Genomic DNA, 17,780 nt, shown 5'->3' on the forward strand with positions numbered 1-17,780 from the left:
GAGTTTACTGCCATGCCTCTCTTCTCTACCTTACCTTTTATAAATAGACATGGTTTGAACTTCTCATTCACTCCTCCATATCCACTTAAACTCTTTCATATTTCCCATTATGTTGTGTTTCGGTACTACATTCTGAGGTTTATAGGTCAATTTTCGAATTCTCTCTTTAGCTCAATAACTCATTGCACAAGGCTAGTCTTATTAGCAAAACAAGATAAAGACAATACAAAAATTATATAACAGACCAATTACCCTCATAAATAAAGATTTAAAAAACAAATAAAATATCAGTAAAATGAATGAATTAGCTTATGAAAGGTTGGGAATGGCTCAGGTATAAAAAATAAAACATTTGATAAAATTTACCACCATTTATATATGATATTAATCAGGCTCCTTAAACTGATAAAAAGTATCCATAAGAAATTTATGGCTAACTTTCTTATCCAAGATGAAATATTACCTTTAAAATTAAAAAACAAGACAAGTACACCCACTCTTACTGCTTCTATTGAACTTTTGTATGGTAAAATGTAAAAACATTGGTATAACACATTAGGATTTTTTTTTAACTTTTAAATTAATTAACCCCGATTGTTTACCAGGCAATATATATTTTATTAATTAAATCAATAAAACTAATCTCACTGAACAAATATGTCACTACAACAAATGATTTCTGTGCCTGAGTTAACTACAGAAATACTACATATATAGTAAAACTTTGGATTGTGAGTAACTTGTTCTGTGAGTAACACATTAGGATTTTTAAGGGAAAAAAAGTGTCATAATTTACAGACTATCCACATAGAAAACCCAGAGGGATCTATAAGACATATTAGAATTAATAAGAAATTAACAGGGTGACTGGATATAAGATAAACATTTTAAAATCAACTGCATTGCTATTCAGAAGAAACAGAAAATCTAACAAAAAGACAAGTAGCTAAACAGCAACAAAAATGTAAGCCATTCAGAATCTAATAAGAGACAGTAGATATTACATATCTAATAAAGAGATATAAGACCACTATGGATAATATTATAAAACTTTGTTTAAACGAAAAAGAAGTCCTAAACTGAAGTAGACATAGCATATTTACAGATAAAAAAGATTTAAAATGCTAAAAATGTCAATTCTTCCCAAATTAATTCCCATAACATTTTTCAGGGAACTTGATAGCTGGTTACAACATTATACTGAAGAGTAAAGGATCAAGAATATCCAAAGCACTGTTGAAGAAGAATACATTGAAGAGATCTATCGTATCAGATATCAATATTCATTATAAAGCTATAACACAGTGTTATTTCAGAGATTACAAACAATTACCCAATGCAAATGAATACAGAGTCTAAAACAGACCCACTTAAATACAGACCCATTTATACATGAAATAAAAAATGTCAAAGGAACCAATGCAGATCACTGACAAAAGGGGTGATTATTAACACAATAAAAAGTGAAGAAACAGACAGATTCTTAGATTTTTCAAAAACCAAATTGAATAATCTTTTACACAATAAACAAAAATCAATTCCACATAAAGGCTTATATGTAGAAGTCAAAACTATAACACTTTAGACAAAAATATCTTTTGAGGTCAAGATAAGGTAGGATTTCTTAAACAAGATACAATAAACACAAAGTCTAAGAGAAAACGATGAGGTATTCAACTATATTAAAATTAATAGCCATTTTTCAAAAGACACCATAGAACATGTAAAAAGACAAGCCACAAGAAGACAGTTTCAACAATTAAAACTGAAAGCTGAGACTACTGTCTGATCTCTAAACTCACTTCCTCTCTTTGGAAATGGACACATATTTATTGCCCAATATTTGGGGGCTCATATTTCCCAATATTCTTTGCAATTCTTTGCCAAATAATGCTGGCAGAAGTAATATGTGCCACTTTGAAGCCTTATTCATAAAAACTTCCTACATATGTTTCTCTAGGCCCCTTTTCCCTTCTTTTTGGCTGGAGTAGACATGATTGCAGCACGACTTTAGTAGTCAAACTGAAAGCTAACAGGAGCCCAAAGATGTAAGGAGCCTAGATCTCTAAATCACTGCTTAGAAGTTGAAAATCCAAGTAATACTCACATGGGTGAGCTATGTAAAGAAGAAATAAATTATTTTAAGCCACAGAGATCTGGAGTTTATGTAATACAGAACCTTACATTATGGTCAATAATATAATAACAAAAGATTAGCATCTAAAATAAAGAACCTCAACAAAAAGACAAGCATTCTAATGGAAAAATGAGTAAAAGATACAAACAGGTATATCATGTAACATAAACGTGAAATGCTCAAGCTCATTGGAAATCAAAGAAATACAAACTGAAACCAGAATGAGATACTATTTTATCCCTTTTAAGAATGCAACTAAGAAGCCTATAATTTAGACAGCCACTATGGCAAGCAATTTGGCATTTTCTTGTAAGCCTGATCATTTGCATATCCATGACAGGCTATTTCACCCTTAGAAATATATCCTAGAGAAAGTCTTGCACATGTGGGTAAGGACACATGTACTACAAAGTTCATAGCAGCAGTGTGTAAAAATTCCTATAGCTAAAAAAAATGTTCACTGACAAAAAGAGTGGATAAGTAAATTGTAGTTCATCTATACAATAGACTGTTCAGAGAAAGGGGAAAAAGGTATAGCTACACTCAACAGCCGTGAGTTATCTTACAAAAATAAAGTTAAAGAAAAAAACAGTTTCAGAGCATAGTAGACAAAGAGGAGGATATTTTTAAGGTTTAAATAAAAAAAAAAAACAAATGATAAATTATTTAAGAAAACAGTTTTAATAGGTAGGACTTAAAAAAATTTTAAATTAATATCCAAGAGAGTGATTACCATTAGGAAAATAAGTAAAATGGGATCAAAGAGGAGCACATCAAGAGTACTGGTTGGGTACATAGACATTACATTTATCTTTCTGTGGATTTCAAAGATTTAGTAATAAAATTTTTGAAAAGAAAGTGAGAACATAAAGGAAAACAACACAGAAAAACAGTTCTCTGCCACTTAGGAAAGGAAGGAATAGACCATCAGTGAAAAACCTACAAAATAAAAATAAACAAGCATGTGGTTAAAATTCACAACTCCAATCTTGTGGTCTGCTGTTAGCCACCTGAAGTGAATCTCATTCACAGGTAAATGTAAGGCTGAGGTTTCTTTCTTGTCCTCTACTGCAAGATATTCCTCCAAGGCAAAAAAAACAGAACTTCTGCATGAGAAAGATAAACAAGCACTCTGAAATAAGAATAGGCAGTCATTCAGAATTCAGCTAGTTAAGAGCAGGGTGCTAAGAAATCAAAGGTCACAGGTTTTAATCCCATATGAACCAATTAGCTTTGCCCTTTTCTGTGGCAAACCCTGTCAGTTAGCTTACCAATAATTCCGATTATAAGTGAGATCAGGAAGAAGAGAAGATAAATCACCACCAATATAGGAAAACATTTCAAATTTACTAACATGACACAAGAAGTGCTTTTTCTATATATTAAGACAACTAATTAGTAATCTATTACTCTAAATGCCCACCATGTAATTTTCATAAAACTCTTGTGAGGTAGGTACTTTTATAATACCCATTTTACAAGTGATAAAACTGAGACTTAGAGAAATTAAGTAACCTGTCCAAGGTAACAAGGGATCCAGACTACAGAATTTATGTTGTAATCTATTACTCTAAATGTAACCCCCAAAAATCATGCACAAAAAGTCCCATCAGAAGTATCTGAGAAGCACTTACCTAGACTATTCTCAGGGCCTATGCCAATTCATTTCCACCAAGGTAAAACTCCTAAAGAATTTTCAAACTGACATACAGTATACTTTCTCTGTGAAAGCTTTGACAACTCTCTTCCTCTCCATACACATGTTCCTTGTAAAGCTTCTTTCCACAAAGTTTGCTCATGCTTCCATTATAGCACATTTTATAATAATTACTTTCTTGTCTGCATAGCTATCTATAAGATTCATAAAAGCAGACTATCTTATTCCTCTTTGTATTCTTTCACATTAATTCTCATACCTAGAATACAGAATTTTAATAAGCACTGACTATGTAACTGAATAATGCATGAATGAATAAATAACAAATGGATGGATGGAAGAATGGATAAATGAAAAGATGAGTCTAGGTGGACTAAATCCTCAAGAAGAGTTACAGTAAGGACATGATAAAGAATATGTTACTAAGTTGTAGCAAAATCCCAAGTCACCCATTTCTCTCCATTCCTATTACTATTTCCCTGAGTCAGGGCTTCCACTTCTCTTTGTATAACTTCAGTGTCCTCCTTCCTGCTAGGAGAAATGCTAGAATAATATTTCTTGCCTCAGAATATGGCAAACCTGTTTGCCCAGTTAGCCCTGGGAATCCTGGATTCATTTTTAATTCCTCCCTTCTTCCCATACTTCACATCTAAGGCACCTTCAGATCTTGTGGGCTCTACCTTTGAATATTTCCAAAATCAAACTATGTCTCACAACTTAATCTAAGTACCCACTGAGTTTCATCTTTACCCTCACAGCAGTCTCTTAAGTTTGTCCCCCAGTTCTCATCCTTGTTTCCCTGCAGTGTCTTTTCTGTATTGCAGCCAGGGTGATCCTTTGAAAACTGTAAGTTAGATCTTATCATTCTTCTGATTGAAACACTCCAATAGGTTCCATGCTGCATTTCTATTTGAAACACACCAATGAACTTCCATCTCACTTAGGGTAAGACCTACATCCTTATGGTGGCCTAACAAGGCCCTAGGAGACCTGAGCCCACATCTACATTTCTGAGGTCACCCCTTACTTTTCTCCCCTCAGCTCTCTCAGATCTACCCATACTGGAGGATTGTTAATACAGAAGGCAAAAGATCCTTGACAGAAACACAGAACTGCAGAAAAGAAGGAAGACCACTCAGATGAATAAAAATTCTATATGAATACTAATTTTTTAGTGATAATAATGATAATGTCTTACAGGGTAAAATATATATATAGGGTCAAAATATAAGACAAAGAAGACAAAAAAAGGTGAAGAGATAAAGGATAATGTATTAAGTTCCTTGCATTGCATTAAAGTGATTAAGTAGGTGTAAGTTACACTCTACAAAGTCAAAAGACTGGGGAGTTCACTTACAATAATGGCTGAGTTGATCCTCTCAGATTAAGCCTTCTGCATATAACTGTTTAAACACTGAGCAAAATATAAAAATAACCATCTGAAGATAATAGAGAATAATCAACAGAGGAAGAATCTGGACAAGAATTGATCCTTGGAAAATAGAACACCATTGAGTGATCTTCCCATTTTTATGAATTTTCACCTGAGGGTGGCCCACAAGAGATACTGGGTCGGAAGGCTAAAATTCCAATAGAAACTTACAGGAACAAAGTTTAGGCCTGCCACTGCCGCCAGAAAGGGGAAATTTTAGAAAAGAGAAAAAAGTATGACTAATACCTCAAATATTCATGCAACTAGGCAGACCTCTAAACAATCCGGATAGGTGAAAAGAACATAAAAGCAATTTAACTGCACCAACCTGAAGGGAACTAGGGCTTAGAGTTTAAGTCTAACCTAGTTAAATTCTGATTAAAACCAAAACAAAAAAACTTCAGTACTTATGTAAGTAGTACAACAGAAACCAGAGTATCTATAACATATCTGTTACAATATACACTACACAATCTCGAATTATTAGACACAGAGAAAACATTAATGTGACCCACGTTCAAAAGCAAAAGAAAACCGCTAATCAACAAACCCAAGGAGTCCCAAAAGTTGGAATTAAAATTTAACGATTTTAAAAGACCTATTTTAACTATTACAATAAGGACCTAAGGAAAAATATGTTTGCAAGATATAAACAAACAAGAAAACTCCTATAAATAATAGGAAAACACTATACTAATGAATCAAATGAAAATTCCAGCACTGAAACATACAATATTTAAAGAATATTTCACAGAAAGACGTAAAAGCAAATTAGGGATAACAGAAATGTCAGTTACTTTAAGGTCAATTACATTAACAGAAATTAGCTAATTTGAAGATACATAGATATTAAGATTGAAAAAATGAAGAGAGACTCACTGATCTCACTGACAACACTAAAAAGTCTAATACAAGTGAAATGGGAATCTCAAATGGAGAGGAGAAAGGAGTCAGAAAAATAATTGAGGAAACAATGTCAACACTTTTCCCCAACTTACTGAAATAAATAAAAACAAATTTTATTTTCATTAATTAATTAATTAATTTATTTATTTTACAAAAATCATGAAACCCAGCAACTGGAAGAAGGCTGGCTGACTACAATGAAAACCATACTTGGAAACAAGTAGTTAAAATGCTTAAAACTAAATTATTTTTTTAAAAGAAGCTAGACAAAGCTGGAACATCACATTTAAGTAAACAATGAAACAAAGTCCCTCTGACTTATTATCAGAAACAGCAGGGTCCAGAAGACAGGAAACAGAAATTTTTTAATTGCTCTTAAAAATATATAGAGTTTGGGCACCTTGATGGCTCAGTTGGTTGAGTGTCCACCTCTTGATTTCAGCTCAGGTCATGATCCCAGAGTCCTGGGATCAAGCCCTGCATCGGGCTCTGTGCTGAGCATGAGCATGGAGACTGCTTAAGATTCTCTCTCTCTCTCTCTCTCTCTCTCTCTCTCTCCTTCTGCCCCTCTCCCACTGTCTCTCTCTCTCTCTCAAAAAAAAAAATATATATATATACATATATATATGTATGTGGGGCTTGAACTCACAGACTGTGAGATCATGACCTGAGCTGAAGTCAGACACTTGACCGACTGAGCCACCCAGGCGCCCCTTAAGTTTATTTTTTTAAATCATTTAAGTATGTGTTTGTTTTTTTTATTTTTTTAATGTTTATTTATTTTTGAGACAGAGACAGAGTGTTAGCTGGGGAGAAGCAGAGAGAGGGATCCAAAGCCGGCTCCAGGCTCTGAGCTATCAGCACAGAGCTGGACACAAGGCTCAAACCCATGAACAGGGAGATCATGACCTGAGCTGAAGTTGATGCTTACTGACTGAGCCACCCAGGTGCCCCTGTAATTTTATTAACTTTAAGTGAATTAACACTGCAATGAAAAGGAAAAAAATTGTCATAATGAATAAAAAACACAGAACCCTACTACTTTAACATAAAGACACCTATAGGTGGAAATAGAAAGGATGGGAAAAGGTATACCATGTAAAATGTAACCATTAAAGAGTTGGATAGGATCAATTAACATAAAATTGGGTTTCAAGTCAACAGAATATTATTATAATTAAAAGAGTTCAAGTAATCAGGAAGACATGATAATCAGGAATTGTATACAGCAAATAAAACACCTTTAAAGCGTGTGAAGCAAAAATTAATAAAATTAAAGGGATAAATAGAAAGATCAATAATCATATTGGGAGATTCTAACACCTCTCTCTTAGCAACTGACAGAAAAACTGATAAAAAATTAAATACAAAAATCATTAAAGACAGAAGATCTGAACATTATCAACAACGACATAATTAAAATTGATATTTAAGGAACACCCCACCTAAAAGCTGCAGAATACAAATTATTTGCAACTATACATAAACCATATTCTGGTGATACAATAAGTTTCAAATACAGTAACATTACACAGTTACTATTTCTGACCACAATATAGTAGAGTGAATAGAAATAACACATATAAATTGTCCCTGACTTACAATGGTTCAGCCGTATGATGTTTCAACTTTATGATAATGAGAAAGCAATGTGAACCCAATAGAAATTGTATTTTTGAATTTTGAATTGTGATCTCTTCCCAGGCCAGTGATATTGCAGTAGGATCCTCTTTCACGATGCTGGGCAACAACAGTGAGCCTCGGTTCACAGTCAGCCACATGATCGATCACAAGAACATTTACCACTATTCCATACTCGTACAACCATTCTGTTTTCTACCTTCAGTGCAGTATTCAATTCATTACCTGAGATACTCAATATTTTATTACAAAATAGGCTTTGTGCTAGATGATTTTGCCCAACTGTAGGCTAATGAAGTATTCTGAGTACGTTTAACATAGGCTAGGCTAAGCTGTGGTGTTTGGTAGGTTAGATATATTAAGGATATTTTCTTTTTCATTAAAAATTTTTTTAATGTTTATTTTTGAGAGAGACAAAGTGTGAGTGGGGTAAGGGCAGAGAGAGAATGAGACACAGAAATTGAAGCAGGCTCCAGGCTCTGTGCCTTCAGCACAGAGCCTGACATGGGGCTCGAACTCATGAACCATGAGATCATCACCTGAGCCAAAGTTGGACATTTAACTGACTGAGCCACCCAGGTGCCCTAAGCACATTTTCAACATACATTATTTTCAAATTAGGTTATGGGGATGTAACTCCATTGTAAGTTAAGGAAGATCTGTACAGGGAAAAGAAATTCCTAAATATTTCAAAAGGAGGCAATACACATCTAAGTTATCAAATGGGCAAGAAGAAAATCACAAGTTAAATTAGAAACAATTTCTAAACAAATGCTTATTTATGAAGTTGATGAGCTGATACTAAAATTTCCATAAGTAGCACCTGGGTGGCTCAGTTGGTTAAGCATCCAACTTCAGCTCAGGTCATGATCTCACAGTCGTGGGTTTCAGTCCTGCAGCAGACTCTGTGTTGGGCTCTGTGTGGACAGCTCAGAGCCTGGAGCCTGCTTTGGATTCAGTGTCTCCCTCTCTCTCTACCCATCTCCCACTGATGCTCTCTCAAAAACAAACATGAATTTTTTTTTAAATTTCTATAAAAAAGCAACAAAGCAAGAATATACAGAACATTCTTAAAAAAGAATAAAGTGACTTACCCTATCCTCATTTCAAGAGTTACTATAAAGTGACATATATGAGTGGGTATTTCTCTGGACTCTATTCTGTTCTACTAATTATTTTGTCAATAATTATGCCAATACCACACTATCTTGATTTTCTTTTAGCCTGATAAATATGTATAAAAATCAGATAGTGTAATTCCTCTAATTTTTTTTCTTTATGAAACTTGATTTTGCTCTTTTAGGTCCCTGGCCTTGGCCATTCCCTGAAGATCTTAGAACTGGCTTATATTTCTCAAAAAGAAAAAGAAAAGAAAGGGAAGGGAAGGAAAAGAAAAAAGGAAAAGGAAAAGGAAAAGGAAAGGACAGGAAAGGAAAGGAAAGAAAAGAGAAAAGAAAAGAAAAGAAAAGAAAAAATACGAAAAGAAAAAGAGAAAAGGAAAAGAGGAAAGGAAAGGAAAGGAAAGGAAAGGAAAGGAAAGGAAAGGAAAGGAAAGGAAAGGAAAGGAAAAGAAAGCTTCTTGGAATTGTGATTGAAATAAAATGAATGATTAATTTGGGAAGAACTGAATCTTAACAATATTTTATCTTCTGATTCATGAATTTGGCATAGCTGTCCATTTATGTATATATGTATGTATGTATGTATGTATGTCCATTGTACTTTCCAGTGTATAGATCAAGTGTGTATTTTGCTAAATTTATCCTTAATTATTACATAGGCTTTGATGTTACTATAAATGGTATTTAAAATTTTTCAATTTCTAATTATTTCTTTCTAATATTAAGAAATATAACTGTTATAAAGTGATGTTGTATTTTGCAATACTGCTAAATTTACTTACTATTTCTAAGCGCTTTACCATAGATTCAGTAGAGTTCTATACAGATGTTCATGTTGTCTGTGAATAAAAAGAGTTTCACTTTCTTATTTGTAATTGGTGATTTTGTTTCTTGCCTTTTTTTGTACTAGTTAGAATCTCCAGTACAGTGCTGAAAAGAATGGACTTGTTCCTTACCTTAGAAGGAAAGCATTCAGTGTTTATATTAAGCAAGAAACAGTATGTCTTACCCAAACTCTTCTAGTAAGAAGGAATATTTTGCAATTTCTATTAGGACACCAGCATCACTTTGATACAAAAATCTGACAAGAAACATTCAAGAAAGGAAAACCATAGCCCAATATTCCTCATAAATATAGATGTAAAAATCCAAAGCAAAACATTAGCAAATCAAATTCAGCAATATACAAAAACAATAAAACATTACAACAAAGTTAGATTTATTTCAGGAATGCAAAATTAAATTAATAATTGAAATCAATCAATGTAATTCACCATGTTAACAGAATAAATGAGAAAAGGCTTACTATCATCTTAAAAGATGTGTTGTATACATTCAATACCTGTTCATGAAAAAGCTTTCATCAAACTATGAATAGTGGGAACTTCCTCAATGTGATAAAGGACAGCTACCAAAAAAAAAGATACTGTAAGGTTTAAAAATAAGCAAAACTAAGGGTGCCTGGGTGGCTCAGTTGGTTAAGTGTCCGACTTTGGCTCAGGTTATGATCTCCCTGGTTCCTGAGTTTAAGCCCTGAGTTGGGCTCTATGCTGACAGCTCAGAGTCTGGAGCCTGCTTCAGACTCTGTTTCCCTCTCTCTCTGCCCCTCCCCTGCTCAGGCTCTGTCTCTGTCTCAAAAATAAACATAAATAACTTTCATGAATCAGTAAGAATCCAGCAGAAAAATGGATAAAAGTCGTAAATAGAAGTTTTGCAGAAGAGGGCATGCACTTGGCTAGTAATCATTCAGAGATGTTTTTTTTATCACTGATATGCACATTAAGATCAAAATAAAAAATCATACTTGAATTAGTTGCCAACAAACTAAGAAGTGTGACAATACCAAGTGTTAAGGAGGATGGGAATCAACAGATCTCTTACATATCGTTGGTGGAGTAAAATTTATGAAAACCACTTTGAAAAATAAGTATTTTGTGAAAGTAGCATTTTTATACTCTAAACCCAGGATTTCCATTCCTGGATATTTATTCCACCTAAATAACCCAAATACTTATCTAGAAATGAATGTATAAATACTTATGATATAATCACATAAAATGGAAAATTTTAAATGAGCAAAAATAAACAGCTAAGCCAAACAACATAAGTGAATCTTAATAACATAATGATAAATCAAAACTGCCAAACCCCAGGCAACAACACATTATGGTATTTTTATAAATTATAAAACTAAACAACATATTACTTCCTCATAATTTTAAGGCGATAAAACCAAAATAATCAGAATGAGGAGTGCCTGGGTGGCTCAGTTGGTTGAGCGTCAAACTCTTGATTTTGGCTCAGGTCATGATCTCATGGTTTGTGAGAGTGAGCCCCATATCGGGCTTCATGCTGTTAGTGCAGAGCCTGCTTGGGATTCTCTCTCCCTTTCTCTCTCTGCCCTTTCCTCCTCTCTCTCAAAATAAATAAATATTAACAGTTTAGTGGTTAACTTTGGTGAGAGAATCAGGGTACCAGATAGGGCAGGAGCATACAAGTAGATGTAAGTCATTAATCATCTTCTATTCTTGGATTAGTTGATGGGACAAAGGCCATTTATTGTAATAAACAAACAAGTAAATTAAAATAACTAAAATAGGCCTATGTGTGTAACATAATACTATGTCATGGTACAAATTTTATGATTAATTCTGTGCACCTGTTATCCAAAAAATGTAATATAATGCAATACAAATTTAAAAACTGCTGTCTTGGTGGTTGGGTGGCTCAGTCAGTTAAGTGTCTGGCTCTCTATTTCAGTTCAGGTCATGATCTCAGGTCATGATTGAGCCCCAAGTTGGGCTCCATGCTGACAGCATGGAGCCTGCTTGAGATTTTCTCTCCTTCTCCCTCTGCCCCTCTCCCCTGCTCATGCTCTTTCTCTCTCTCAAAATAAATAAACTTTAAAAAATTACATTATATTATATTATATTATATTATATTATATTATATTATATTAAAAACTGTTGCCTTAAGGTTGAATTGTTAGCAAGACAAAATAAGCTAGATTCAAAAATTACTGTTAAAGGATCATTAATAACCATTTAAGTACTCAATTATATGTTTGTGTTAATTCCATTTCTGAACTAAATTAATACATTGTAAAATGTAAAGAAATGCCAAGTGCCTTAGAACTTAAATAAACTTACAGAAATGAGATTATTTTCTTTCAATATATATACATATTTTGAATTTTTTTCTTTTAGTTTGAGAGAGAGAGCACATGAGCAGGGGAAAGGGGCAGAGGGAGAGAGGGAGAGGGAGAGGGAGGGGGAGGGGGAGAGGGAGAGGGGGAGAGGGAGAGGGGGAGAGAGGGAGGGGGAGAGAGAGAGAGAGAGAGAGAGAGAGAGAGAGAGAGAGAGATTGAGAATATGAATCTTAAGCAGGCTCCATGCTCAGCCCAGAGCCTGCATGACACTTGATCCCAGGACCCTGGGGTCATGACCTGAGCCAAAATCAAGGGTCAGACACTCAATCAACTGAGCCTCCCAAGCACCCCCTTACACTATATATTTAGAGCTGAAAGTTACCTTTAAGATTATCTTAAAGAGATATCACTGAACATTTCTATGTGCCAAACTCTGCACTTGATATGCATTCTCTCATTAATGCTTACAAAACTCTATGATATTGTTCATGAGGAAACTTTGGCTAAAGGGTTAGGAAACTTGCTCAGGTTCACAAAGCTCACAGGCAGGGCTGTAATCTGATCCCAGGTTTACCTGACTCCTGAACCTGCATATTTATCTTTACATTTACACTACCTCAGAAGCTGGAATTGCACCAGGAAGTAGGTAGAAAGGTCCTGTCCAAAAACATACATCAAGATAGTGGCAAAATTGGGACTAAATGGTAGTAAGTATCATATACCAGGCATTATGCAACTACTTTATGACACTTCCAATTTATACTCTTTCCATTCCATTTCCTCATTCAATTTAAAAGTCTCAAAATGGGCATGACCTATTAATTTGCTGTTCGTTATTATATTTCAGTCAAGTGTTTCATCATCATAACTATGCCAGTTATACCCTATATTTATTTTAATGTTTATTTATTTTTGAGAGAGAGAAAGAGAGAGACAGACAGAGCATAGGTGGGGGGGGGGGGGGGTGCAGAGAGAGAGGGAGACACAGAATCCATGGCAGGCTATAGGCTGTGAGCTGTCCACACAGAGCCCGACATGGGGCTCAAACCCACAAACCATGAGATCATGACCTGAGCTGAAGTCAGATGCTTAACCAACTGAGTGACCCAGACACCCCACCCTATATTTCTATATGCATTTCTATATGAATCCATATTGTACATAACATTGATGTCAACAAAGAGTACAAAAAATAGCACAATATAAAACCATCTTCCAACACTTACATTCTGATATATATATAAATTTATTTAAATGTGCTTTAGTCAATTGTAGGAGAAAATTTGATATTGTACTGGGTAACATTTTTAGAAAATGTCTCTCACCTGTTCTGAGTGCTCTGAATCACTTTCTTGAGGTAAAGGATAGGGTGCTCCTTGTGATTCCTGAAGCTTTTCTTTTAATTTAGCATTTTCTTGCTCTTTTTGAAATAGCTGATCTTGAAGACTAACAACACTTTGCCGGAGCATAGCTTCACTTGATTTTGTGGTTTCAAAGCAAATATGTAACTCATTGTAAAGCTGTTTCAAAAAATAGATCCAAATTTATTAACAATCAATAAAACAATCATGTCTGTGTAAATATACACACATGCATATACATATCTATAAAGACTACATATGATATAATACTTGCTCTCAAGTGATTTTAATATTCCAGAAACAAGATATAAACAAATGGAAAACGAAATAATATAATCAATTATCAATATAAAACTACAATTGATATTAAAAAGGCAGTATGTATTATTGGCCAGTGTAATATAGGAAAAGCATGCTAAAATTCCTAAGGCGGGTGAAAACACTTTAAGCTTAGCTATTATTAGAGGGCTTTACGAAAAAGAAAGGACCTGAACTGAGCCATAATACTATTATAGGAATTGAATGGAAACAAAAAGTCATTCTGAAGGTGGCAGACACATGAAAACATTTTGTACTATTATAAGAAGAGACAGGGAGCATAAGATATATCAACCCAACTGAACTCAATATATACATTTGAAAGAAAGAAAGGAAAAACCAAGAGTCTTTCATTGAGAGTTCATTAAGTTTAACTGATATAGTCCCACTTAGTATAAATTAGCATCTACTGCTGCCAACAGGGGAGGAGGAGGCAGAAGGAATAGCAAGAGACAGTCAAGCAGTAAGACAACAGACAGAATGTAAAGACTCCTGAACACCAGATTAAGGAAGGTGCGCTTGTTCCTGTAGGCAACTGGGGATAACTGAAGACCTTCGACAGAGTGTGATAGAAGACATGTTCTGAAGCCATGATAGATAACTTAAAAATTTTTTTAACTCAAGGCAGAATTAAATAAATTTAAAACTAGAGTTTATTAAAAGTGAGACAGTATATGGCATGTATATAAGCGGTTTCATACAGAGTCACATATGTTTCACAATGGTATTCCTCCAGTATTCATAAACTTACTTGGTGATGAAACTCCTAACTTAAAATTGTGACAAAAGGGATAATTCAATTTGTGATAACTGATTTACATAAAAAATCCATATGTATATTTGTTGATGACACTGGGAAAGTGACCTAAGAATCACAATATTTGGGATTTTTAGTAGGGCTAGTAGTGAGGTAGTAAGATCTTATAATAAAGCAAAAATCCCCAAGGTTTTTTGCTCAAATTTGGGAGTTTGCAAAATTCCCAAGCTCAAAATTATGTAGCTAATACACTAGGTCTTTAGGTTTGCTCACCCAACTTAAGATTGGGGGAATCTTCCATTAGCTGGCCTTGCCTCATGGAAAGAAATTTAACTACACAAAAGACGCCAGAGTACTTTTCTGTATGTATGCTATACTTCAATTTTTTTTAAGTTTAAAATTTAATAAGGTTTGAAAAACTTCTCTAAATGCTTTTTCTCAGACACATACTTTGTCATAAAAACAAGATCCTCCAAACCACTCTGACATAATATACTCAATATACATTTTGTGTCCTATCAGGGATTGTACCACTGTATTATTGTAGATACTTCAAATAACCCATTTCACTTTACAGCCAAAGTCTAAGCAATTATTACAAAGGAAGGGTTGCCTTTATGATTTATAAAGAATTTCAGGAAACAAATCTGTACTTTCCCTCTCAATTACCTTTACACCAGGGAGTATGTCCAATGTCCTTTCCACAGTTGAGAGCATCAGTCTAGAAGGGAAGAGACAGTAGGAACCTGACAGCCTTTAAGGAACAATGAAGGGATCAGAGTGGGCCTTATAGTGACCTACCTGTGCTGTGTTGCTGCTTTCATGATTGAGTTCAGGTAGAAAAGGAAAAAGCAAAATCTGGAGACAAGAGCTAAACTTTCTAGAGACATTTGAAGCTAGGATAAATGAAGGTCTGCCCAACAGCATACAGAGTCAGTTAAAAGATTATTTAACTACTTTCTCTCTTATTTGTATGCTTTAATAATACTAATCAGCTTTTACACAATCAATAAAAATTAATCTTATTGTAGGAAAATAATACTAACAAATTAAATATTAGTAAGATATTTAAAATGTTAAATAACTTACAAATATCAAATTATACCTCAATTTCAAAATATTAAAAAAAAGAATTTACAAATTTCAAGTATTTGAGAATCTCATGAACATTGATCAAGTGTTGACAAAGCAAAACTTATAGTTCCCCTTACACTGCTCAAGGTACAGGAAGAATGATAGTGTGTGGTTAGGACAGAGGATAAATTTCTGACCATTAGTGCCAAGGGTGTGGTATATTTTCTTTGAGTGTCATGTCTTGGGATCTTCCTTCACAGATATAAGGTTCTGAGCCTATTCGTACATGAAAGAAGGCACTGTCTTTATCTCTCTTCTCTTGTCTCCTCTCACGTCTCCCCTCTTTTTTGCCTCTGTAAAAATAGACTAACTGCTCTCTTGTGTTCTCCACTTTGCTCTGCCATGCAGTTTACACAGGTACACTCCTATTCAGAAGTTGTTCTGGCTTGATCTGATGTAACTCTAGATACTGAGGCAAACTCTATCTTTCTCTGAAAATATCCATCCTTCCCAGCAGCAGGTGGAATAGAATCAAAAAGGCCCAGAACAAATCATCTAGACCAGCTCTACTCCAGGAATTGGCACAGACTCTTTTATTCCTTGGTTCTTATTCCAAATACGCATCTCCTACTTCCTATTTTCTTTGATGGCTGATTGGACTTCACTTATTCAACAGCAGTAAGCCCACTCAGTTGTGGACGCAGAGTAAAGGACACAAAGACAGCCCTGCAGCCATTGTTAGTTCTAGGCCCCAGGCCATCAGTAGCTTGGCAAAATAATAATAATAATATTAATAACAGTAGAGTGAGTCAAAAAAGTCTCAAGTGAGTAAATTAGGTAATATAACAAATTAATTCATCTGCTTTGGTTTAGCATCTGGAATTAGTAACTTTATTAGCAGTAACAATCATTCAGAGTACTCTTCAGACAGGCCCCTTTCTTGACAATTTCTTTCCCCTTAGAGTCCAAAAAGCTGAAATGGATCAGAATTTTTTGCAAGATTCTGGCCTATAAAAATATTTAATCATACATTCCCTTATACACTTTACAAGTACATTATAATCCATAAATAATTTAATATGCTTACTATTCTTGATGCTGTTTATTGTTGAAGAAATTAAAGTTTAAAAGGTTAAGAGGATCTCTAGGGGATAGAAAGCAAGTTATCTCCAGAAACAGGACACCAAACTCCAAGCCCTTTAATTTTCAGGGACTTCTACTGAAGTACTCTCCTTCCCTCGCTTTTATTAGTGTTAAGGAACAAGATACTTTATGAACCTTTACAATTTTGGAAGTGCATATGCTCTGTGACCCAATGACTAATTTGGCTAAAGAATAAAATTTTCCTTATTTAGTGATTAAGTATACTATTTGTTACTCTGACTGAGACAATAACTTCTACAATTGAAAACCACATCTGTTTGCAGCAGAAAAATGAGAAGAGAAACTCTGATTTAACATGCGGTTTAAACAGAAAGAATGCATCAGCTAACTCCTTATTTTCCCAGACTGATATTAGCTTGTGTCATATAATTATCATTAAATAGTACAAAAAGCGATAAAACACATACATAGTATCCCAAACATATTAGATGGTCTAGAAATTATAAATGTTATGCAATCTCTATCTATAGTTATATCACACACATGTATATAAATGATGTGCAAAGGTAGAAAAACAATTAAAACTTATAAATGGCTACAGGCTCAGCAGAAGAAAACACACTAGCTTACTTTTATTTATTTTGATGGGTCTGTCTCTTCCAGAGGAGGCCTCCACATTATTAGGTTTTGTGTATAAGACTAATGATTTGTTATGGGTACCTCTGGAAAAATATGCTTCACCTCTTTCCTGGGCTCAAAGTTTTTTCCGGTTTTCTCTCTTCACCTTTGTCTCCCTTTCAGGTTCCCCTCAACTTACCACTGAGGGCAACTAATTTTATCTTTCCTGATAATGAAATGAATATTATGGAATAAATCAACTTAATAAATGGGAGAAAGGAGGAGAAATGGAGGGAAAACAAAAATAAAAAAAAAAGGGTTAAGAGAAGAGAACTGAAAGAAAGAGCACAGAGGAAACAGAAACTCCATGAGAAATAGTAAATTAAGAAGACCTAACTTGTGGGTGCCTGGGAGGCTCAGTCAGTTAAGCATCTGACTTCAGCTCAGATCATGATCTCACAGTTCATGCGTTCAAGCCCTGTGTTGGGCTCTGTGCTGACAGCTCA

The 17,780-nt window shown here is 34.4% G+C and overlaps 1 protein-coding gene across 4 annotated transcripts in view; it reads right to left on the reverse strand.

The window, feature by feature from the left end:
- CNTLN (centlein) overlaps positions 1–17,780 on the reverse strand; it is a 315,313-nt gene that overhangs the window by 168,347 nt on the left and 129,186 nt on the right. For all 4 annotated transcript variants that reach the window (XR_009251688.1, XM_058695263.1, XM_058695264.1 and 1 more), the window contains exon 8: positions 13,368–13,562. Coding sequence is in view for 3 of the 4 variants with exons in the window: in XM_058695263.1 (XP_058551246.1) it covers positions 13,368–13,562 (195 nt within the window). In the remaining variant the exon portion in view is untranslated. The remainder of the gene's footprint in view (positions 1–13,367; positions 13,563–17,780) is intronic.

Source organism: Neofelis nebulosa, chromosome 12 (genome assembly GCF_028018385.1).
Source record: "Neofelis nebulosa isolate mNeoNeb1 chromosome 12, mNeoNeb1.pri, whole genome shotgun sequence".
NCBI classification, from domain to species: domain Eukaryota; kingdom Metazoa; phylum Chordata; class Mammalia; order Carnivora; family Felidae; genus Neofelis; species Neofelis nebulosa.